Source organism: Ranitomeya variabilis, chromosome 3, assembly GCF_051348905.1.
Source record: "Ranitomeya variabilis isolate aRanVar5 chromosome 3, aRanVar5.hap1, whole genome shotgun sequence".
Lineage (NCBI taxonomy): Eukaryota > Metazoa > Chordata > Amphibia > Anura > Dendrobatidae > Ranitomeya > Ranitomeya variabilis.
In genome coordinates, this window is record NC_135234.1 from 481,466,927 (window position 1) to 481,493,414 (window position 26,488).

General features: G+C 41.4%; 1 protein-coding gene across 3 annotated transcripts in view; it reads left to right on the forward strand.

Annotated features, from left to right (window-relative positions):
- Positions 1–380: 380 nt before the first annotated feature.
- The window catches only part of FRMPD4 (FERM and PDZ domain containing 4), a 739,093-nt gene continuing 712,985 nt past the window's right edge, over positions 381–26,488 (forward strand). For 2 of the 3 annotated variants that reach the window (XM_077296709.1, XM_077296712.1), the window contains exon 1: positions 381–780. In XM_077296709.1, coding sequence (XP_077152824.1) covers positions 740–780 — 41 coding nt within the window. In that variant the 5' untranslated portion in view covers positions 381–739. The remainder of the gene's footprint in view (positions 781–26,488) is intronic. The other variant, XM_077296710.1, reaches the window with a different exon arrangement.

Below are 26,488 nucleotides of genomic sequence, written 5' to 3' on the forward strand. Positions count from 1 at the left end.
GTGGGTTTCTAGGACCTGCAAAAGCCTTCTTCATGTTCTATCTACTCTCTTGACACCATGCTTGATACTGTATTGTTGCCTTTTACTTTTGACCTTTTTATTTCTAGACAAGTCCATGTATCTGGCATTGCTGACTTTTAAGGAAGACTGTTCTGATTTACAGTGCATTGGGTGAACCACACACTGGCCTTCTACAAGTAGGGGAAGGTTTGGTACCAGCGAAGGGTAAGGCTGCTGAGTGATGTCAGGGGGCTTGTAGAGCAGAAGGTAATAGTGTGAGCATTGTGCAGAGGCAGGGGTGATTTACTGCATCTCTGAAGCTCTCCTTCCTCTCTGTGCAGCTTCACTGCATGCACACTGGCTGCTCCTACCTCCTCCCCTTTTGTTTCTCTTACACTGCCTGGGATCAGCAGTCTTCAGTGAAGAAAGCACAGCAAAGATGCTTAAAAGAGCTACATGGACCCAGGCTGAGCCATGTAGAATAGCACTCTGTCCATTAGCCATGCAGCCAGGAGCCTGAAGACCAGATACTGTCATACTGACATTTCTGAACAGTCATATTGGCTGGATGCAAAAATAGAATCAATGCTCTTTCTGAGTGATTCATTCCCAAACTGCAGACCTAGGATGATACTGCGCTGCATTCTGATGTAGAAGACATCCAGTATTTGTCAAATCTGTGATAACAGCAGGATGTTGCTTGCCTGAAGGAAGGGGAGAAAAGAGCACAGCTGCATGCATGGATGTGTTTGGCTTTGCAAAGATTGCTAAGCTATCCAGGTAAGTTTACCTCTGTCACATTGTATGGATGGGGAGCATGTGTGACCAGTGCTACTGTACCTCCTTAAAGAGCGAGAGGGGGAGGGGGTGCAAGCTAAGGCATGCAATCTGCAGTCACAGGACTACCATTGGAGCCATCCAGCTCTTAGATTTACAACAGATCAAAGTTGTCATCTCATTTACGTAACCTATTTCCTGTGCATTTAATGGTTGCTTTTCTGTGACCCGCGTTACTGTGAAAACAATCACTATATGAGATTATATGGAAGCCAGCCACATTATGTCTAACATCTTCTCTCTGGGTGGTGGGGGTGCGGGGGTATTTCTTTACAATGCTTTAACAATGGACATGTCCAGAGATCAAGCTGTGCAACACCACTGGTTGCTAACTGCTATGAATATAAAATATGTTACGTAATTACATATAACCTATAGAATATTCTGAAATACTGTGATAGATGATTGATATGATTGATACGTAATATATTGATAATCAGATAGAAAATAGACGTACAATATACAGCTAGATTGATACATTCCAGCTGATGTAATGTAGAGAAATTACTTTACTCGATACTTGTTCAGGCCTTGATCAATATGGCAAATGTCTGTGTAGTTAAGATTAGCTCATTGGAAAAGCACAGTCTTCATATCAATTTCTTAGGATTAATCTAGCAGAGAATTCTTCTTGTTTGTTTCTCTGCCTCCATTTCTTAAAGTCTTCTTTTGCAACAGTTGCTACAAGGCAATTCAAGAATAAACCTTACCGGCCTACTTGTTTTTTATAGTGGTATTACGTGTGCTAGCATACAGTTATAAACTTCCTTCTTTATGACCACGGTACTTGTAACTAATGCTCTAACATAACTTTTGCTCATGGCTCTCATTAATATTGGGAAATCTTGCTGGAATCATTGAGGTTTTCGTCATTGAATAATAAATTAGAGTAGTTTTTATATATTGCCCACACTTTTCCAAAACTGCCCATTATTCATAATGGCACCCAGGTAATATTAACTCAACACACCATCAACTTTAGTGCTATTGACAATGAACCTTTTAGGATACCATTGTATCAGTAGGGTCTGTGTTCATTTAGCATAATGCTACTAAGTATCTTATAACTGTAATATTGGCACAATGTAGAGTTATTTAGTGGAAATTTTGAAAATATTGAAATATTTTGTAAAAATATTTTGTTTGGATATGCTAATAAAGCAATGATACACGATACGAGTCACATGATATGAACTTTTAGTTATTTTATGTACTCGGAATTTTAGATCTGTTAGTTGTAATTCGATTAAATTGTTTCCTTTACTACAATTTTGGCAATTTGCAATAGTTATTGAACTAGAAAATATGTTGTATTAAAAGCCAAGATTATATTATTTTTCAATCCCCTTGGCCACATTTAGTCAACAGCATGACAGTCTTATAAAGAACCTTACAGGATAAAATAAGAACATAATCACTCTCCATGGGAAATGCATTTAATTACTTGTATGCAAAGATTGTAGGTCTGTGTAGTTCACTCTTCAGTGTCTAGCCAGATATGATTTTGACAGTGTTGCAGTTATTAAAAGGACACTAATTAAAGTCATCATCTGAGGCTATGTACAACTCCAGAATAAAACTTAAGATTTGCTGTCAAGAAAACTGCCTTTATGTTGATGTTGTTCTGACATGTGGGGAATGAAAGTGCTTTAGTTGCAGGATTTCCTGATTTCTACATGGATAATCTTCCTAAAGGATTTAGCTCTGATCACAACATTTATGAAGAAGGGCTTCCAATTCCAGTGGTGCAGATAGTGCTTGCCTTCAGTCCTCCACATCTGATCATCAGCAAACACTCTGTACATTGACAAATGTTGTCCATGACCAAAGATTTGCCAAACAAGTCTTTGCAGAATGCGTCTCCATAACTTTTAGAAGTTAGGCCAAGGAAATTATTTATTTCAGACAGAATGTTGGAATAATCATTTCAGCAGGATTTTTCTTTGTGAAATTCATATTTACAATGCTAACATTGTAATTGTCCTTATGTTTTTCTAGAATAAAAATCATCATTTTTTTGTGGAAATTACATGAACCAAATTTTGTAGCATATACCAGTGGCACGTGTGTTAAATCTTAGCATTTTGTCCAATCTATGATTAACTGTTGAAAAAGCCAAGATCCGAAAACATATTTCATATTTTCAAAGTAAAATAATTTTACTTTCAGACTTTCCATAGCAGTCCTGCTAACAGTAATAAAGTCACCTATACACACTAGACTAATGTCTTCTGAAGCCACCAGTTTAGACAGATTTGGCTGATAATCTAAAGTGTCTGAGGTCGCTGGCTGACCGATGGTCAGTCAGGAGAAATGTCGATCATGCATGTCTGATTTTGGACTGCCGATTACATTGTTCTATCTGACATGATGAGTGAGTATACTTGTTACTTGGATTTCCCCGAGCATGCTCAGGTGGGGTCCGAGTATTTTGGCGTGCTTGGAGGTTTAGTTTTCATCACTGCAGCTGCATTATTTGCGACTGCTTGACAGCCTGAATACATGTGGGGGTTGCCTGTTTGTTAGGGAATTCCCACATGTATTCAGGCTGCCTAGCAGTTTCAAATCATGCAGCTGCAGCAATAAAATCTAAATCTCTGAGCATGCCAAAATACTCGGAGACCAACCGAGCATGCTCAGGGAAACCTGAGTAACGAGTATACTCGCTCATCACTACGGCTAACACATCAAACTTTCTCATAGAGAACACTAGCAGTCAGCCAAATGAGAGCTCCGGTGCATGAGAGTGTCGACTGAGATGGCTGTTGGCTGAATAATTGGCTGAAGCATGGTTTGGTCAACAGCCATCTATTGTGTATGGCCAACCTAAGGCCAGGATAACACGGGTGATGATTCTCTCATGCAAGACAATTGCCTTGATTATGCTAATGACACTGTGCTCAAACTCTGTTAGAGTTCAAGTGTCATCTTGGTGTGATCCAATTCTCTTGCATGCGAAAATCAGAGCACAGGTGTGGATAAAATGGAGAACTTAATTTCTAAATTCTGTGTTAATGGTAATTGGACTGCAATCGGATGCTATCCAAGTGAAGTCCAATGTTTCACATACACCTTAAACTTGTATGGCTGCACATTATGTGAATTCTGAAGCCACTCGCAGCATGCTGTAATTTTTTCCACAGGCCATCTGTAGAAAAGAATTGCAGAGCTACACCTGCCCCATCGTATAAAATTGGTCAAGATGTGAATGGGATAATATTGACACAATTTTGTCTATCCTCTACCATTCATTACCATGATAACTATTAGGTGTTGTTTGGGCAAATTTCCAGATATTCAATGTGTTATTATGACCTGTCCCCACCTTTGTAATATAAGCTATGGCCAATTGTGGAAGCTATTATAAAGTGTTGCCTAGAGTGTTTAAACTTCCGATAATTTTGTGGGCATTTCATTTGTTAAGTGTGTCACGCATTGCGCTTTTACTTTCTAGATATTGCTCACTAAATGCAGTCCACAGCTGTGTGGTTCATGCGTGTACCTTGCTGTGAGTGCACTGGAAGTTCTTCATATAATTCCCAATGTTGTATATGCGTTCCACCACTTTGCGATATACACATGCACTCATCATTGAGTGCACCAGAAGGAGAGCATGAATTTGACCACGCATTTGGTTCACGCAGGCGCTCGACCTCTGGGAGCATTATAGTACATAGAACGAGTCCTCATATTTGATCTTTGGCATACGTGCCACCACATTTGCGTTCCATCTAAGCAATCAATGTGGTGAGTTCCCAAGGTCATGTGAACTAGTAGCCACACTGTGATACCTTTGGTGATTGGTTGTGGGGGAGTTCTGTTTGTCACACTAAAGGTGATCAGTATTTGGCAAATTAATTGACTGGCAATTGTGTATATAAATGGACATAGTTAGGCAAACTTCCCTATGGGAGGCTGTTTAGTTATATCTGTCATGGTGAAGTTTCCTCATCTTGACTGCCATATCCCCTGATGAGTCCTGGAAGGATTATATGCACTGGGAGGTGGTCCCTATTTGGAATGGCATGTTTTTTATCCCTGATATGGATGCGTTGATTCAAAAGTTCAGTGTACATAGCTCCATATGAGATTTTTCAACAGATGCCTGAGGTCCCATCATCTACCAGACTTGGGTGAGATTGTTCCAATTCTTATTATTTGGATCTCTATTTATTTGTTTAGGGCACAAGTGTCTATGGGTCAGTGGTACTGACATGTTGTTATGCCTTGGATGCCCCATTATGTCTGTGTCACTACATTGCCAGTAGTGCTGGTATTGGTAGTTTAGTATAGACATTTGGACCCCTAATTGTGCAGTTTTTTATGTTTTGATGCTACTGTAGAGTCCTTAGTTCTATGTTTGTTGTGTCTACATTTTAAAATTATTAATAAATGTTATGTTTTAAGTTCCCTTTTTTGCTACCATTAACATGTAAAGGGGGCTACAAATATCCCATTCACATCCCTAGATGCGGAATATTCACAGATTTCATGAGGACTTAGACACTAGAACAACATCAGTGCTCATCAAATCTGTTTAAAAATGAATATAGACTGATTATTTCTGATATTAATTGAAACTTTTTTAAGTGATGCTAAGCACTGAAACAACCTGAGGATCCTCATCCAAGGTTATCTACATTTCCAATATATTGACCTAAACATATAGAATAATAGAGCTTTGTATAATGTATAAAAAACAACTTTTCTTTGTCAAAAGATGAGATTCATGAATGGTTTTGGGTCAAAGACACCGCTAAGAACTGTGTACTAATGAAATTTTGACAGGTATATAACTAAACAATGGGATTTACAGTAAGACAGTAAGAGCCTTATTTCAATGCCTTTTTAAGCCCCAATGTATTTATTTTATAAGTAATTCTATAATTTAATGATCAAAAACCACATGATTAAGGTTTAAAGCAAATACATAAAAAGTTGAGTAATTTTATAAATATGTTGCATTACGTTTCTTTTATAGATCCAACATTACAACATGAATTATAGTTTAGAGTTGCATTCACAACTCGGCTGGAAATTTCCGGTATTCTCTGCTTGTTAAGTGTAAATGTAATGGTTTACATTTCTGGCAGGGCAATGTATTTTGGAAGCTTATCTTACCTGTTAGGGATGGGAAAGATTTCAAACTTGTTGACTGTTTTGAATGACAACCAGTGGAACTCTGACTGCATCTAAGCACTACAAAGCAAAACAGCCAGATAAATAATTGTATTCCTTTATTATTCTATCTGAGTACAATATAAACTGTATTGCTCAATCCCGAGTAAGTGAAGAATTGGTCCCTAATTATATTTAGATTGACATAATATTTTGCTATCTTGTTTATATTAGTCAAGATTCTCTCCACATCAACTCTGCTTGATTTGATCTCAAATTCCTGTATACATTTTGCATTTTTGGAAGATACTGTATAGCAAGGATAGAAAGGTGTGGAGTCCATCAAGAGTGTTTCTCTATTTGTCAACACTAATAACGTGGGAATTTTATGAACAAAGTCTAACGGACCTTGGCCGTAAAGAAAACTATATTACTGAGTGCTAGTATAAAATATATTAAATAGCAAGTAGTCCAATTCCTATATATAAATCTAAATTTTATGAATGCAAGATGAAAAAATGAAATTTGAAAAATGCAAAGATCTTTAACTATTTGTATATACCAGCTGGTCACTTGGATCCAGGCAGACCATCAGCATGCAACAAGTACTTCTATCAGGTATCTCTCCTGTGCTCTACGAGATAGATAGATCAATCTCAAAATGATGATACACTGTATATGGATGAGGTGCAGGGTTAAAATGTAGTATGAAAAAATATCTATGAATTAAACCAGAAAATTTTTCAAAAGCTATCTTCTTACTTTTTATAGAACACGTAGTAAAAAAAAATAATAAAAAAAAATAAATATATATATATATATACAGTATATACAGTATATATATATATATATATATATATATATATATATATATATATATATATATATAGTCATGGACTTTCTCTTCCAAATATGATGCTTATGCTAAGTGTGTCTTTTCATTCTCAGCACATTCATGTTTTTTTCTAAATGATGAGCATAGTAAGAAATATTGAGCCATTGTGCAGAAATTAACTTCTATTTTCAATTTTAAAATAAAATTAACAATGGGTCAGATAGTTTGCCATGGATGTTTTAGCTACATCTACTCTCCATTAAACACTAGGCACATTTATCCATTTTGTTTGTAAATAACATAATTATTACAAAAGAAATTAGATGATTAATTAGCCTCTTCTAATAATGGCTACTGATGAAATTGTTTCAAAACACCAATTCACCTGAATCCTCCACCAGGCCAAACAGGTACATTCTAAAGTAAATTTTTCAGGATTATTTTATAACTAATGTGTAAGTTTAAAAGCTCCACCTAGCGGTGGCTGCAGCCAGCCAGAGATATATTGCTTTTTCTATGGCTGTATGAAGGAAAGCATGAGTTCTAAAACAAAGTTATCTTTCAGTTAGGCTTTGTTCATATGTGTGTTGGAGTCTCCGTCCAAAATGCAGGACAACAGATGGCAGATTGTCTTATTTTTTTCTGATAAAGTGATACTGAAAAGCCATGTTATAGTCAGCTGGGTCCATTAGGCGCTGCTGGTTTCCAGAAAGCAGATAGCAATTTTCTCTACTCCTTATAAATCTTATTTTTAGCTTGTAAGGGCTAACTCTTCTTAACTTTACTGTTGTATGACTGTTAATATTGCCCCTTCCACTTTTGTGTTTGTTAATATTTCTGTTCTGATGTATGTTCAGTGAGCTATGGCGATCATGACCAACACTACAAAATCCTTGGTCAGAAAATGGAATTTCCTGGCTTCTAGTCAGTAGGAGGAGGAAACCAACAACAGCATAGCCGAAGAAAGAATCTGATGCTAATAAAGGATCAGCATCATTGTACAGTGAATCACGGCCATGAGGAGGAACTGGGATGAGGGGGTTATAAGAAATTGGTGTCAGGGAAAAGGGATGAACAATGTGGCTTAGATCTCATGCGCAGAAGGATCTGTTACAAGTGCTGAAGTGCTATCAGGCCCCATTCAGCCCTGCAAAATGCACCGGATGTGAGGACAGTGGCTGAGAAAAGTCCCCAGCACTTTGCTAGATGGGACAAAGAGGCCCTGGAATAAGACAGAAGGTTGCACTTCTTTTGTGACCACTTAGAGTGTCTAGGTGTTAGGGGCCGAGTTCCCGCCTCTGCACAGGGGGAATCTCGGTCCATCTCCGCTGCGGTCTCCCATTCTTCTCCTGCTGCAGTGGAGTCTGCTCAGTGGAGACGTCGGTCCCAGCGTCTCGCTCAGTCTGACTCTGTGCAAAGGGCTACTGCTGCTTTTCCAGCTTCTGCCATTGAAGCCAGTGCTGGGCAGCGGCGAGCAGACGCTTTTGGGACTAAGTCCCACTTTTCTCCTTCTGAGCATGCCCAGGGTAAGATCTCTCATTGGAGATCGAGGGTCACATGCTTAGATACTGCAGCAAAGGCCATTGGTTCTCCTGGAAGGTCCTGAAGGTGCTCAGGCTTTGTGGCAGCTTCTCATTGGTCCTTCTAGGAAGGTTTTGTTCTTGCTTCAGCTATAAAAGGCTCGCATGGCCGCACGGCCATGCGCTAGTATCAATTCAAATATGTGCTTAGCGCCAGTATGGTTATGCATGAATGTGTTCAGGGACCCAGCTGAAATAAGCCCCTAGAATACCGGCTTCTCCGGTGAGGAGATTGTGTGTTTGTATTCAGGGACCCGGCTGAAATAAGCCCCTAGAATACTGGCTTCTCCGGTGAGGAGATTGTGTGTGTGCATAACCACTGACTGCTATCAGTTCGGCAGCAAGCTTGCGCTCCTGTGAGGCTAACAGGGCACAGTGCTTTCCTCTCACGGCTGCTCTGTGAGGTTTCAGAGCTAGTCTATACCGCCAAACAGTGCCACCATTCACTAGCAGTAGGTTCTCCTGCACGGTGGACCCCGGGCTGCGAACGCACCATTTATAATAAACATCTATTTTTACTCGGTGCGTTCTGCTAGCCCTAGCATAATACTAGCGCCAGGGTCTGGCTAGTAAATGGCGGATGATCAGCGTTTACAGTGGTACATCCAGCAGCTGGAGGGTAGGTTGGTGGCTCTTGAGCGCACAACCTCAGCTGTGGATGTTACCGCAGTCGCTGCTCAGGCTGCAAGTGTAGCTGCAGCCAGTTTGTCCTCGGCCACCCCTGCTCCTACTTTATCCCGTCTCCCACTTCCAGACAAGTTTGCTGGTGACAGTAAACTATGTCGGGGATTCGTGAGTCAGTGCTCCATACATCTTGAGCTTCTGGCTGCACGCTTTCCTATGGAACGGGCGAAAGTGGGATTTATTTTATCCCTTTTGTCGGGCAGGGAGTTGGAGTGGGCAATGCCGCTATGGGAGCGTAATGATCGTGTGATGCAGAGTGCTCCTCTCTTCCTGGATGCTCTGAAATAGGTCTTTTTGGGACCTCGTGTCACCCACGATACCACGCTCCAATTGTTGGCAATAACACAGGGTGCGTCCATGGTCAGTCAGTTCGCCGTCCAATTCCGGACTCTGGTCTTAGAGCTAGAGTGGCCGGATGAAGTCCTTATTCCAGTATTTTGGAAAGGACTGGCAGACCATGTGATGGACACCTTGGCCACCAGGGAGATTCCCGCCACACTGGAGGAGCTCATTACTATATCGACCCGCATCGATCTCCGTTTTAACGAGCGGAGGTTAGAGCGGACCCAGTGTAGGCAGAGGTTTCGGCTGGCTCCCACCTTCGCCAGACCTCTAGAAACTTCCGTTCAGGTGTCCGACTCCCATGAGGCCATGGAGGTTTCTCGAGCGGGACCTAAGTCCCGGGCCGCTCGGGTACCCGTGGTTTGTAAAAATTGCCAACAAATAGGACATTATGCCAATAAATGTCCACGGCGGTCAGGAGAACGATCGCGTCTAGTAACCATTGGAGGAGGTTCACTAGATACAGCAGCATTTTCCTCCAAGTTGTCCTTTAAAGGGACAATCACATTAGGCTCATCTTCTCTAACAGTTGAGCTTTGTGTGGACTCTGGAGCGGAGGGGAATTTCATGTCCTCTGCTTTTGCTCTGCGCCATGCAATACCTCAGGTGATGCTCGCCAAACCGGTGACTGTTAGAGTAGTGAATGGGTCAACACTTCCCACACAAATCACACACCAGACTGTCCCTTTCACGTTATCCATGTCCCCTTCCCACCAGGAGGTTATTTCCCTTCTTGTCCTTCCCGAGGGAATGGACGAAATTCCGCTGGGAATACCCTGGCTCCGTTTCCACTCCCCACATATTGAGTGGACCTCTGGGAGGATATTGGGTTGGAGTGAATAATGTAAGGGCAGATGTGTGAAAGAGTGCGTTCAGGTTTCCACCTCATTGCCCCTATGACTGTCCTATTGATCTCTTGCCTGGAGCTGAACCTCCTCGGGGAAGGGTATATCCCCTCTTTCTCCCTGAGATGGAGGCTATATCTCAATACATCCAGGAGAATTTGGCAAGAGGGTTCATTAGGAAGTCAGTGTCTCCTGCAGGGGCGGGATTCTTCTTCGTACAGAAGAAGAATGGGGAATTACGTCCTTGCATCGATTACAGGGGTCTTAATGCCATCACCATTAAAAATAAGTACCGGTTGCCCCTGATTTCTGAGCTCTTTGTCAGGTTACGGGGAGCAAGGGTATTCACCAAACTAGATCTGCTGGGTGCCTACAACCTGATTCGCATCCGTGAGGGGGACGAATGGAAAATGGCTTTTAATACCAGGGATGGGAACTATGAATATCTGGTGATGCCCTTCGGGCTCTGTAATGCCCCGGCTGTTTTTCAGGACTTTGTCAACCATATCTTCCGGGATATGCTTTCCACCTCGGTCGTAGTCTATCTGGATGATATTCTCGTCTTCTCTCCAGATATTGACTCCCACCGGAGAGATGTTGGCAGAGTCTTCAAACTCTTAATAAGAGTGGATAAGTGGATAAGCCATTCTTAATGGAGGTGGATGCCTCATCCGTTGGTGCCGGAGCAGTCCTCTATCAAAAGGATGCTCAAGGTTGGAAGCATCCATGCTTCTTCTTCTCAAAGACCTTCACACCAGCGGAGAGAAATTACTCCATCGGGGATAGGGATTTGCTAGCAATGAAGTTGGCCTTTTCAGAGTGGAGACATCTCTTGGAGGGAGCTCAGTTTCCCTTCCAAGTCTTCACGGACCACAAAAATTTGGTTTATTTGCGTACAGCTCAGCGGCTGAATTCTCGTCAGGCCAGATGGTCCTTGTTCTTCTCCCGGTTCCACTTCACTCTCAATTATCTCGCCGGGGAGAAGAACATTCGTGCTGACGCTCTCTCTCGCTCCGTTGTGTCAACTGAGGAGGAGGAAGAGGAGCCTCGGCTTATTGTTTCTTCAGAGAGTCTGAGAACCGTAGCTCCGGTTTCGCTAGAGTCTGTGCCTCCGGGCAAGACTTTTGTTCCCATCAATTTGCGACCGGAGGTTCTCTCTTGGGATCATTTGTCCAGAGTGGGTAGACACTTTGGGACAAAGAGGACATCTGAACTGCTGGCTAGGACGTACTGGTGGCCACATATGGTCCGTGACGTTGGAGATTATGTTCGCGCATGTGTCTCCTGCGCCAAAAATAAGTCTCCTCGACAACGGTCAGCTGGGTTACTCTATCCCTTGCCGGTGGCAGACAGGCCCTGGGAGATGGTCGGGTGTTGTGAATTGGACTTTTTGGCTCCCGCTTGTGGTCACTAGCGACATGACACTTTGAGCTTCTTTTTCTAGCTTGGTACCCACCTGGCTCGTTAGTCCAGGGGTGTTGCTATTTAAGCTTCTTGGATTTTCAGTCTGGTGCCTGGCATCGTTGTAATCAGTTCCTTTCTGTTTGCTCCTGTCTGCTGGTCCTGGTTCTCGCAAAATAAGCTAAGTCCTGCTTCCTTATTTTTTGGTTATTTGCATTTGCTCTTATTTCTGTCCAGCTTGTACCAAATGTGATTCCTGTTATAGCTGGAAGCTCTAGGGGGCTGATATTCTCCCCCCGTGCCGTTAGACGGTTCGGGGGTTCTTGAATATTCAGCGTGGAATTTTGATAGGGTTTTTGATGACCGTATAAGTCATCTTCCTATATTCTGCTATTAGTCAGTGGGCCTCTCTTTGCTAAAAAACCTAGTTCATCCTTGCGTTTGTCTTTTCTTCTTACCTCACCGTTATTATTTGTTGGGGGCTTGTATCCAACTTTTGGGGTCTTTTCTCTGGAGGCAAGAAAGGTCTATCTTTTCCCTTCTAGGGTTAGTTAGTTCTCCGGCTGGCGCGAGACGTCTAGAACCAACGTAGGTACGTTCCCCGGCTGCTGCTATTTGTGGTGCTAGGTTCAGGTATACGGTCAGCCTAGTTACCACTGCCCTATGAGCTGGTTTTTTGTGTTTGCAGACTTGGTTATAAATTCTGAGACCCTCTGCCATTGGGGTCATAACAGTCGGGATGGACTTTGTGGTGGGTTTGCCCAAGTCTCGTGGCTGTACCATCATTTGGGTTATCACCAATCATTTTTCTAAGATGGTGCATTTGGTGCCTCTTCCACGGCTACCTTCTGCACGGGCCTTGGCAGCATTGTTTATTAAACACATTTTCTGCCTACACGGTATGCCGGACAAAATTGTCAGTGACCGGGGTCCCCAGTTTGCGTTTCGGTTCTGGAGAGAGCTCTGTCGTCTTCTCAGCATTGAGTTGAATCTCTCTTCAGCATATCATCCCGAGAAGAATGGGTTGGTAGAGAGGGCCAACCAGACCTTGGTCACATATCTGCGACATTTTCTCAGCCAGGCAGGATGACTGGGCATCCTTGCTACTGTGGGCGGAGTTTGCACTGAACAATGCCGTAGCCGATTCCACTGGACAAACCCCATTCCTCCTTAACTACGGTCAGCATCCGCGGGTACCTGTGCCTATGCCCGTGTCTTCCGCTGACTCCAGGGTGGCAGACTGGGCTGTGGAGGCAAGGGATATTTGGGACCACACTCAGGATGCCATTCGAGCCTCCAAGGAGAGAATGAGGTCCTCCGCCGATGCACATCGGCGCCCCGCTCCGACCTTTGCTCCTGGCGACTTGGTGTGGCTCTCCGCCCATAACATCAGGCTACGAGTTGAGTCCACTAAGTTTGCACCTCGCTACTTGGGCCACTTCAAGGTCCTCGAACAGGTTAACCCTGTGGTCTACCGTTTAGCCCTTCCACCATGCTTGGGTATCACCGACACCTTTCATGTGTCCCTCTTGAAACCCGTATACATGTCTCGGTTTTCTGAGTCATCTGCCGGCACATCGGGTTCATCTACGGACGATTACGAGGTGAACGCTATTTTGGGCTACAAGGTGGTACGTGGCAAAAAATTTTATTTGGTGGACTGGAAGGGTTATGGTCCTGAGGACAGGTCCTGGGAGCCTGCTGAGCACATTTGGGCTCCGCAGCTTATTGCTGCCTTCGAGCGTAGCGAGGTCCAGGGGGGGGGGGCCCTAGGAGGGGGGGTAATGTTAGGGGTCGAGTTCCCGCCTCTGCACAGGGGGAATCTCGGTCCATCTCCACTGTGGTCTCCCATTCTTCTCCTGCCGCAGTGGAGTCTGCTCAGCGGAGACGTCCGTCCCAGCATCTCGCTCAGTCTGACTCTGTGCAAAGGGTTACTGCTGCTTTTCCAGCTTCTGCCATTAAAGCCAGTGCTGGGCAGCGGCGAGCAGACGCTTTTGGGACTAAGTCCCGTTTTTCTCCTTCTGAGCATGCCCAGGGTAAGATCTCTCATTGGAGATCGAGGGTCACATGCTTAGATACTGCAGCAAAGGCCATTGGTTCTCCTGGAAGGTCTTGAAGGTGCTCAGTAGTGTTGAGTATTCCGATACCGCAAGTATCGGGTATCGGCCGATATTTGCGGTATCGGAATTCCGATGCCGAGTTCCGATATTTTTGTGATATCGGAAATCGGAATCGGAAGTTCCCAGTGTATGGTTCCCAGGGTCTGGAGGAGAGGAGACTCTCCTTCAGGCCCTGGGATCCATATTCATGTAAAAAATAAAGAATTAAAATAAAAAATATGGATATGCTCACCCGTCCGGCCACATGACCAATCACAAGCCGCGACGTCATCGCAGGTCCTAAACTCCTCATTCTTAGGAACGGAGGCTGCCGGTTACATCGGTAAGGTCCAGGGGCCGCCGGACGGGTGAGTATATCCATATTCTTTATTTTAATTCTTTATTTTTTACATGAATATGGATCCCAGGGTCTGAAGGAGAGTTTCCTCTCGGTGGACCCCGGGCTGTGAACGCACCATTTATAATAAACATCTATTTTTACTCGGTGCGTTCCGCTAGCCCTAACACTAGGTCTAGGAAAATTACTTTTCCTCAGAGTTCAAGACCAGATTATGTGAAAGGATTGGTGTTGCAACATTGAACTTCCAATTTCTATGAATCCCTGTTAAATGAACTGCAACTGCATTGCAAGTCAGATGAGTGAGAGTAATCTATGTGTACTTGGATTATGACTATATTTGCCCCCACTGGACCTGACACCGTCTTGGCTACTGTAAACAGACATTAGGTATGTTGTACATTTTTGGCAATGGAAAAGTTGAGGTCCTTTAAAGATAGTGGTGTAGTGACTTTGAAGGTGCCAAGAAGACAGAGCATGTTCCTCTAACTTGAACTGTGCAGTCCAGTGAGTGGCATATAAGTTGGGAAAACTATGTGGATTACCTTGATGTTGGGAACTACTAGCACCATGTTGTTTAACTCTTAGGCTATGTGCACACGTTCAGGATTTCTTGCAGAAAATTCCTGAGAAAAACCTGAAATTTTCTGCAAGAAATCTGCATGCATTTTTGCCGCGTTTTTGGTGCGTTTTTTTCCCAATGCATTTTATAGTGGGAAATCCACAAAAAAACCTGCAAAATTAATGAATATGCTGCGTTTTCTACCGCAATGCATTTTTTTTGCGGAAAAAAACGCATCATGTGCACAAAAATTGCAGAATTAATTCTCAATGATGGGATGCATATTGTATGCTTTTTTGCGATTTTATAGCATTTTTATTGTGAAAAAACGCAAAAAAAACGCGAAAAATCAGCAAAGTGTGCACACAGCCTTAGCCTTCATTAATAATACTATGATGGTCTTGTAGTAGAAGAATTTTAAAACTGTACTTTGTGAACAATATTTGCAAATATTTATTTTGTCAACTGCTGGATTTATATAGTTCCCTATACTTGTTCTATTAATAACAGATGAGTAGTCTCAAACACACATTTAGTTTTAGAGATCTGTACTACTAGAAGGTTCTACAAATGATAAAAAAAAATACTTTACCACTGTACTAAATGCATGGAAGCTTCAAAAATGTTTCTTGTTTTTTATGTGCTTTAAACATGTATGATCATTTTTATGAATACTTGCCTAGAACATCATGGATCCTTCTTTCAGTCTTCAAATTTGTAAATTACTCCAGATTTACATTTGGCCAATCTTCAGGCACAAATTGTTTGTGCAAACAGACAACCTTCAGCGGGTGTAAGAAAGAGAACTAACTTTTATTGGACAGTGTGTGCCCCTGGAATAAATTTAGAACCTCTTCAGACTGTTGTATCTAGGTTTACGCATTTTAAGCAGCTTAGTAAATTTGCCCCAGTTTGTAGTAAACCACTAAATTCCAGTAGTGGCTTCAGGCAGGTTTTTAGAATTTATCATTCAAGGGATTTGGAAAAATAGTGCTCAAACCATACTACATATGCTATAAGAAATTACTCAATACTGAATGTTGATTTACAGGGAATCAATCAGCAGAATTTCACCCCCTCACTTTTTATATGCTCATGTAGCGCTTTCAAAGACACATCCAGCAATACCTTTACATGGCCAGTTTGTTTCTCTATTCCCGAGAAATCAGCATTTGTAGCTATATGCTAATGAGCTTGTAGATATTAAGACTCTGTCACTCAATCTCTATTCTCCACTCAACACCACTTCCTCCTGCTTTACTGACAGCCTCTATTCTTTGTGACTGCTGGCAAAGGAGACGTCAGTCAAGTAGGCGGAGGTGACGTTGGGTGTGGAATAGAGCTAGAGTGACAGAGGCTTTGGATCTTCAGGCCTCAGTTGCATATTAATTCAAGTGCTTATTTATCTGTAATGGTGAAACGGACTTGTATTTGAAAGTTACATGCACATATACAAATGTGGAAACAAATGTTGGTATCTTCAACTTATTATTTGTTGCACATTCTTTTGAGGAAATCACTTTAAACAAATGATTTCTTTAACTCTCAATAAGACTTCTGCACCTGCCAACAGTTATTTTGAATCACTCCTCATGAGCAAACTGCTCCCTCTGTCTCAGGTTTGAAGGTTGACTTTTCTGAAATACATGTTTCAGGTCCTTCTACAGATGATCAAACCAAGCTTTCTGACACTGTGCAACACATTTTGCTCTAGAATTGTTTTTGGTAGTTTTGAGATTTCGTCTTACCCAGCACATATTCAAGAAACTCTGTGCAAGGTGCAGCAAAGCAGCCCAAAACATAACCTAGTCACCTCCTTCTTTAACCGTAGGGACAATGTTATTTTCTTTGCGTGCTTCATTTTTTTTGTCTATGGACATAGAGCTGATATGACTTGCCAAAAATCTCCAGTTTTGTCTCATCCTTCCAAAGGACATTCTTTCAAAAGTTTTATGGCTTGTCATTATGCATGTTGTCAAATTGAAGCCTTGCTTTTTAATATTTGCTTTTAATGGTGGTTTCCTCCTTTGTTATCTCCCATGAAATCCATTTGGTCAAGACAGTGATGGATGGTGCTATCTGACACTGGTATCCCTTGATCTTGGAGTTCACCCCTAATCTCTTTGGAAGTTGTTCTGGGATTTTTGGTTACTATTTGTATTATTCGTCTCTTCAATTTGTCACCAATTTTCTTCTTGTGGTCACATCCAGGGAGTTTGGTTACACCCCATAAACCTTAAATATCTTAATAATATGTCCAAGTGTAGTAACAAGAACATCAACCTGTTTAGAATTGGTCTTAAAACCTTTAACTTTAACATGTTTGTTTATAATTTTCTTTCTAATATTCTAAGACAACTCTCTCCATATATATTTTGGTCCATACTTAGTGGGGTACACACCATGATACCAAACAGCACAGTACCTACTTTTCCCTCTTCAAATTGGCAGACTGATTACAAGTTTGTAGACATATGTGATGCTAATCACAGGACACACCTTAGTTTAATATGTCCCTATGGTCAAATTATTTTCAATATTTTCTAAGGGTACTATAATTTTTGTCCAAGTCATTTTCATTATTTAGATTTTTTTTCTGTTGAACCACAATTCAAAAGCAATGTCCAATTTTCATTTATGTTCAGTAAATTTAAGTAGAAAATTACTGTTTGTCATTTTCAAATGTTTTCAGTAACCATTACATGTTTTTCTTAACAGAATGGTACCAACAATTTTGTCCTCAAATTGTTTGGAGGAGGGGTAAAATCTGTTTATTCTAACACTTCTAAGATATATGTATATGAAGATATATGTTTACAGTGAAAGATGTTCTTGACGTGTTGCCAGTACCACTGGGTTGACAACAAGCAAATTAACTATGTATATTCAATCTCTGCAGAACAACCATAAATTTTTGTCCTTCACTAGAAATATGCACACAACACCGATTTTGAGCACCTACATCTAATGAAGTATGTAGAAAACCACTACGACAATAGAGGTAGCTGCTTACAAACTAAAATATTATCCATACTATTATTCACAAGGGAAACATTGCCTCAAGCTTCCCTCTGCTGAGTTTACATGTAATATCCTTCTATCTACTATTGCTAATAATACAAATTCATGGGAGAATTCTATTTTAATAAAGTAATCTTTGCCATGTGGATCCTACTGATTCTTCATTTTCTAATTGGAGATGTGAGATTTTTTTTCACCTCCACATAAAGATTGTATAATAAATATGCAGTTCAGTTGCAATTGACAAAAAAGACTCTTCTTTTCCAATTGTCTGTGATACATGGTAAACTAGGTTATGATGACAGATGCTGCCTTCAGGGATTTATTAAACTTGGGATAGCTGTATATCCCTCTTGGCTGCCACTTTTATGGGTATCTACCATGTGTTCAGTTAAGGGTTTATTTTTGCTTGTTTGTTTGTTTGTTTTTTTATTCTAATTGAGAGAACTCTTTAAAAAAAAATAATATTGTTATTTGTGGTAAATTAACCGGAAAATTCAGAGCATGTGAAGAAGCTTCCTTTTTTATTATTGTTGCTCTTTTGGGAATAGCTAAGCCTAATTTCCAGGCAGTTAAAACGTGGAACAGATATAAATTGTAATCTATCCATAAGTATATGAAAAGACTAAGCCTACCATTACTAAAACTAAGGTATATATCATAAGTATTCTTTAGTTAAAGGGAATATCCGGGACTTTATAAAAAACAAAAAATGTACTTAAGCACTAACAGGCAGATAATTGCAACTTACCTGCTTGTTGTGTCTGGCGTCATTATTTTACAACACAAAGCGGTCACAGACCGCTCCTGCTGGGGATTCAGAAGCCTCTGCTGATGTCTTGTCTACAGAGCAGAGGCATTATTTTCGCACTGCCCTGTCAACCTGGTGGGACATCCGACGTCATTCTGATTGACAGCTGGATCCTCATTGCCTAACTGTTAGTGCTTAGGCACATTTTTGTTTCTTATAAAGTCCTGGATATACCATTTAACCTCTTTCCGACATCGGGCGTAATAGTACACTGATGTCGGACTCCCTCCCTTTGATGTGGGCTCCAGCTATGAGCCCACATCTTTTCCGGCACATTTCAGCTGTTTTGAACAGCTGACATGTGCCTCTAGCACTTGCTGCTATTAATTAGTTCAATACCGCTGTCAATCTCTGACAGCGGCATTTAACACGTGCTTCTGTCAAGCATGCTGGAAATCCCACCCATCGGTGACCCCGTCACATGATCTAACTGGTGCGGGTGGAATTGTGATCCACCCATGGCTGTTAACTATTTCAATTCTGCTGTCAATCTCTGACAGCGGCATTTAACACTCGCTTCCAGCTAATGAAAATCTCGTCCATCGATGACCCTGTCACTTGATCGCAGGTCACCGATGGGTTGACATGACAACCAGAGGTCTCCATCAGACCTTTTTGGTTGTCACTGCCGGATTGCTATGAGCGCCATCTGGTGGTCGGTGCTCATAGCAAGTGAGCAACATCTACATACAAGTGATCTGATCATCGCCTGTATGTAGCAGGGCCGATCGGATTATGACAGCTTCTAGTCTCCCATGGAGACCTTTAAAGCATGCCAAAAGTAAAAAAAAAGTTTTTCAAAATATATTAAAAAAATAAAAGTTCAAATTACCCCCCCTTTCGCCTCATTCAAAATAACACAATAAAAACAAACACGCCAATATTTGGTAATGCCGCATTCAAAATCACCCGATCTATCAAGATAAAAAAAAGAATTAACCAGATCGCTAAATGGTGTAATGGGAAAAAAGTCAAAAGGCTAGAATTAAGTTTTTTTGGTCACCGTTACATTGCGTTAAAATGCAATAATGGGCGGTCAAGAGATTGTATCCGCATCAAAATGGTAGCATTAAAAACATCTGATCGGCACGCAAAATATAAGCCCTCACCCAAAGTGAGATCACGAAAAATGGAGATGCTGCGAGTATCGGGAAAATGCACCTTTTTTAACAAACTTTGGAAGAAATGATAGATGTTTGGTGTCTATGAACTCGTAATGACCTAGAGAATCATAATGGAATTTCAGTTTTAGCATTTAGTGAACATGGTAAAAAAACAAATAACTGTGGGATTGCATGGCAGCTGCTCCCTCTGCTCAGACACATCTGTGTCAGCATCTCCCATTTAGCCACCAAGGCTGGCTCAAAGAAAGCAACTCCAGGGAAACTGCCTGATCTGCAGGCACAGCTGTGCCACCATGGGACTTTTTTCCAAACCCTCTTTTAGCTATAAATCCTCCTTGCCTGGATATATATATATATATATATATATATATATATATATATATATATCAGCATTTCCACTGTATCACTGTTAGGGTTGGCAGAACGCACCGAATATATACATATAAGACAGTAGGTGGGTTCGCAACCCGGGGTCCACCGTGCAGGAGAGAAACCTGCTGCTAGTAACAGGCAATACTATATGACGGTAGAAGCGAGCTCTGTTACTTCACAGATTCACAAAGAAGAGAGAACACCGTGCCCTGTTATCCTCACAGGAGATCAGAGCTGTCTAATAGAGCCAACAGTGGTCATGCAGTCAGAATAGCACACAAGCAACTCCTCTCCGGTGGAGCCGGAATTCTAATGGCTATACGCCAGCCCTGAATTCACATACACAAAACCCCCTCACCGGAGGTGCCGGTATTCTAGGGGCTTTTTTCAGCCAAACCCTGACCACATACAACCATGACCACACTGGTGCTGAGCTCATAACATAGGTTTGATACTAGCGCATAGCCATGCGAACCTTTTATAGTTTTAGCACTCAAGGACCTTCCTAGTGATCCAACAGGAACCGCTTCAGGACCTGCGCATGTGACCCCAACCTCCAATGGGAGGTCGTCCCGGGGGCATGCCCAGTATGGGAAAAGCAGGACTAATGGCCCCGTCTCACATAGCGATTTACCAACGATCACGACCAGCGATACGACCTGGCCGTGATCGTTGGTAAGTCGTTGTGTGGTCGCTGGGGAGCTGTCACACAGACCGCTCTCCCCAGTGACCAACGATCAGGGGAACGACTTCGGCATCGTTGAAACTGTCTTCAACGATGCCGAAGTCCCCCTGCAGCACCCGGGTAACCAGGGTAAACATCGGGTTACTAAGCGCAGGGCCGCGCTTAGTAACCCGATGTTTACCCTGGTTACCAAAAAAAACAAACAGTACATACTCACCATCTGATGTCCGTCAGGTCCCTTGCCGTCTGCTTCCTGCTCTGACTGAGTGCCGCCGTACAGTGAGAGCAGAGCGCAGCGGTGACGTCAGCGGTGCTGTGCTCTGCTCTCACTGTACGGCCGCACTCAGTCAGAGCAGGAAGCAGACGGCGAGGGACCTGGACACCGAAAGGCGAGTATGTACTGTTTGTTTTTTTTGGTAACCAGGGTAAACATCGGGTTACTAAGCGCGGCCCTGCGCTTAGTAACCCGATGTTTACCCTGGTTACCAGTGAAGACATCGCTGGATCGGTGTCACACACACCAATTCAGCGATGTCAGCGGGACCTCAACGACCAAAAAAAGGTCCAGGCCATTCCGACACGACCAGCGATCTCACAGCAGGGGCCTGGTCGCTGGTACGTGTCACACATAGCGAGATCGCTACTGAGGTCGCTGTTGCGTCACAAAACTTGTGACTCAGCAGCGATCTCGCTAGCGATCTCGCTATGTGAGACGGGGCCTTTAGTCCCAGAAAGATCTGTTCGCTGCTGATCAGCGCTAGCTACAAAGGCAGTGAATTTATCTTTGTATTAATCTTTGCACTGTTGATTGTTTTGTATGTATATTTATGATATGTCATTCAGTATTTTAACCACACTTGTGTGCAATTTCCGCAGCTGCGGCGAAGTTCATGTGTTCAGGACCTGTGGTAATAATCATGTGACCAGCATTGATCACTGGATTGGTCCATGAACACTAGATAACAATCATTGCAAATCTCAGAAAATCATGCATTGACTAAGATCGGGTACGATAGAAACGCGTCGCATGTACTCTGTACTTGGACTTTTGCGCTAAGGCAAGGACTGTTTGTACTACACCTATTTTTAATGGAGAAATAAAGCATTTGAATTTTATGGAGCTGGAACGCCTTCCTTACTTCGTTACAAAGGCAGTGCCTGGAAGATCTGTAGTAACCAGTCGCCCAGTATCAGCCTGAGTCAGATGCTGGGACTGACATCTCCACTGAGCAGGCTCCACTGCAGCTGGAGTGGAATGGGAGACTGCAGAGGAGATGATTCGAGATTCCCCTGTGCAGAGGCGGGAACTCGACACTTAACAATCACTAACGTCGACCAGCACAGTAACTCCATTTAAACAAGGACGTGTCCTTTTTTCAAAACCAAATACCAATAATTGTATGTGTACACCCTCGTATTTATCTACCTTAACAATACTACATGTTCAAATTCTAGAAAAGAACTTACGAAAGGCGACATTGTGAACAAGGCCACTGATTGGCCGAAACGTTAAATTTTTTCCTGTCGCCTCACTTGTCACCAATAAATTATCCACTTGAAGCAAACTTTCTCCTATACGAGTGCAGTGATTATATATTTTATTATCGATGGGACTACTGGCTCCGTTCACTAGCACCGTCACCTCCACAGAAGTTGAGTGCTAGCCTTCTTCTTTTTCCACAACCTCAAACAGTCACACTCCAAACTCCACTATGGTGAAGACCAAAGAGCTGTCGAAGGACACCAAAAGCAAAATTGTAGCCCTGCACCAGGCTTGGAAGACTGAATCTGCAATAGGCAAGCAGCTTGGTATGATGAAATCAACTGTGAGAGCAATAATAAGAAAATGGAAGACATACAAGACCACTGATAATCTCCCTCGATCTGGGGCTCCATGCAATATCTCACCTGTGGGGTCAAAATGAGCACAAGAACAGTGAGCAAAAATCCCAGAACCACACGGGGGACCTAGTGTATGACCTGCATAGAGCTGGGACCACCATAACAAAGACTACCATCAGTAACACACTACACACCAGGGACTCAGATCCTGCAGTGCCAGACGTGTCCCCCTGATTAAGCCAGTACAGGTCTGGACCCGTCTGAAGTTTGCTATAGAGCATTTGGATTATCCAGAAGAGTATTGGGAGAATGTCATATGATCTGATGAAACCAAAGTAGAACTGTTTGGTAGAAACAAAACTGGTCGTGTTTGGAGGAGACAGAATGCTGAGTTGCATCCAAAGAACACAATACCTACTGTGAAGCATGGGAGTGGCAACATCATGCTTTGGGGCTGTTTCTCTGCAAAGGGACCACGACAACTGATCTGTGTACATGAAAGAATGAATGGGGCCATGTATCGTGAGATTTTGAGTGTAAACCTCCTTCTGTCTGCAATAAAATTCGAAAATTCCGAATTACTTTTTTTTCGACATTGCATTAAATGCAATAATGGGCGATCAAAAGAATGTATCTGCACCAAAATGGTATAATTAAAAATGTCAGCTCCCCATGCCAAAAAATAAGCCCTCACCCTACCCCAGATCATGAAAAATGGAGACACTACGGGTATTGGAAAATGGCACAATTTCTTTTTTTTTTTTAGCAAAGTTTTGGATTTTTTTTTAGTTAAAAAAAGAACCTAGACATGTTTGGTGTCTATGACCTCGTAATGACCTGGAGAATCAAAATGAACCTAGCAAAAAGCCAAACAAAAACCATGTGTGGGATTGCACTTTTTTTGCAATTTCACCGCACTTGGAATTTTGTTTCCACTTTATAGTACACAACATGGTAAAACCAATTATGTCGCTCAAAAGTAAAACTCGTTCCTCAAAAAATAAGCCCTCAAATGTCCATATTGACGGAAAAACAAAAAAGCTATGGCTCTGGGAATGAGGGGAGCGAAAAACGAACTCAGAAAAACGGAAAATCCCAAGGTCATGAAGGGGTTAAGCTACTAGTTCAAGAACTTATCAGAGACTGCCACAGTGGAAATGAAAAACTGGCTACTGTAGTAATATATGATCTGTACATTCTCATTATGTAAAATTTTAGGCAAAGTTTTTACGGCTATTGGTTTGTATTCTTAAACAAAAATATCATAAAAGTCATAAATACATAATAAAAACCTAATTGATATCCTCATTTTGGAGAGATGAACTTTTAGAGAATTAGCCAAAAGATTGTATTTAGTATTACTAAAAGTTAAGGTTTAGAACTGTCATTAGAGATGATTGAATCAATTTTCAGGATGTTGATTCAATGGCCATGTCAGCTTTCTACAGCCGCCGGACAGGAACCCTGTGAACTGTCTCCTACCTGCCGGCATTCTCAATGACTTCTCTGATTAGTATAACAAGAAGCTGGTCTGAACTCCCTGTGATCTTGATGCACGTGGAAAGAAACAGCAAATCGGAAAGAAATTCCGGCCCTCACTTGTAGAAAAAAATTGCTTATTTAATCCAATGAAATCCAACCAATCAGATTTTTCAGCCCATTCCAGGCTTTTATCAATGTTTTTTATTTTTTTGTGCAAAAGTAATTATTCTACATGTGAGTGCCGGAATTTCTTTCCATTTTGCAAGGCCATGCTCTTCTTCCTCTATACGTCACACCACAATGATGATGTCACTTCAGGCCTGTAAACCATATGAGACACCAGGAATCCGGCAGGTAGGATTCTACTGATGTGATTGTGTATCATGTTTTTCATCTATAATGATCAATCTACTGGAAAAAAAAACTAATGAATAAACCTAATGACTTCTAGAATAAGGCTGCCTGCCCAACAAGTATGAATTCAGAATATTAACAAAAAGCAAATGGCAGCGATTAAGGCTTCATGTTCCTTGGATAATGTCAGGCAGTCCTTGTGCGTCTTTGTGCATTGCACTTAAAATGAAATAGTTTCTGGATGATGGGCCTCTCATACTACCCCACCTTGAAAAACTGGCAGTGTAAAAGATATTTGTGCTGGACATTTTATATCAGCTAATGTACAGCTTCATGAAATCGACATGATTGTTAGACATTCCATGCTGCTTTTAAATTTCCTGTATTTTGTACTTACTATAGTAATTCACAGACATTTGTAGTGTGAGCAAAGCACTAATTGTCATGCAACTTAATAGTACTTCAACGTTTCCACTTTTAAATCTGATCTTAAATTACAGTATTTTCTTGCAGTAGTTTTCAGGACCACCGCAAGTGCTGCATGGTCATCATGCCTGAAATGGTCATATACACAGGCTAGGAACATAAATCTAAAAGAGCAATTATAATACAGTACTAGTCTGCAATTATAGTAAAACACTACAGACTACAAGTTACAAAGCTTTGATCTATAAGTACACAGATGAAAATCGGTTTATTCTACAATACCCTTGATAAAGAGACTCCCTCTGGTACTGAACACTCACATCCATTTCATCAAATATGTTTAATTCTATGAAAATTATTATTGAAGTTTACATGGACCATTTCCACTTCAGATTGACTAAATTTCAATTAACTTCACTGTATCATCATATCAATTTCTATTTACTTTGGCCTTCTAGGCACACAATAGCCAAGTATTTAATTACAGGTTGAGATGCTAATTTTTACGTAATTCATAAATAGTTGCTATATGCATGTTATCAAGTATGAATAATTTGAGAAATGATAAAAAAAATAAAGCAAATATTAAAAAATCAAAAGTTTTCACATTGTTTCAAAAAAACTTTCTAAGTAGAATATGTAGTTTTGTATACAAGACCATCAGTCTGCTCTCTCATATAATTTGATAAAGTATAGATATTTCTATAATACCCAGCGCAATAATTGCAAGTTGAAATGAATGTGTTGCTGCATTCCTGAGAAAATAGTGTTCAAATTTGCATACAAATAAGATGATAAGTGCTCTGGGTGAGGCAGAGCACTTCCTGAGCCTTTGCCTCCCGAAGATGTTTTCCAGCATAGCCTCTTTAGGTTTATTGATAGCTTACTATCTGTGTTATGTCAGGCACCAGACAGGGAATTTAAACAGTAAACTATCAATTAAGCTAAAGTGGCTGGTGCTAGACAGGGAGCTCAGAAGGCTCAGTGACGGGAAGTGCTATCGCATTGCCAAGAGCACTTAACACCTCAAATGCATATGAATTAAAATGCTGATTTCTCAGGGACGTAGTAACAAGAGTAGATATAAATATGTTGAAGGGTTTAGCTTTCAAGTACTTGCATTCCCAAATATGCAGCTTCAGGTGGTTGATTTTACTGGCAGATTTCCATTAAGTGTGGAGGTTTATAGCATGCATGACACTTGCAAAATATTCTAGTGCGGAAAAAAATAAAGTTAGGAAACCAAAAGAACATATAAATGGAAAATAAAATACTAAACACCAGAACATTATAGATGTGTTGAGTACTTTGTGAAATATACAGATATAACATGTGCAAGGAATATATTAACACCTTCACCCCCAAGGGTGGTTTGCAGGTTAATGACCAGGCCAATTTTTACAATTCTGACCACTATCCCTTTATGAGGTTATAACTCTGGAACTCTTCAACAGATCTTGGCGATTCAGACATTGTTTTCTCGAGACATATTGTACTTCATGTTAGTGGTAAAATTTATTCGATATAACTTGCGTTTATTTGTGAAAAAAATGGAAATTTGGCGAAAATTTAGAAAATTTAGCAATTTTCCAACTTTGAATTTTTATGCCCTTAAATCACAGAGATATGTCACGCAAAATACTTAATAAGGAACATTCCCCACATGTCTACTTTACATCAGCACAATTTTGGAACCAACATTTTTTTTGT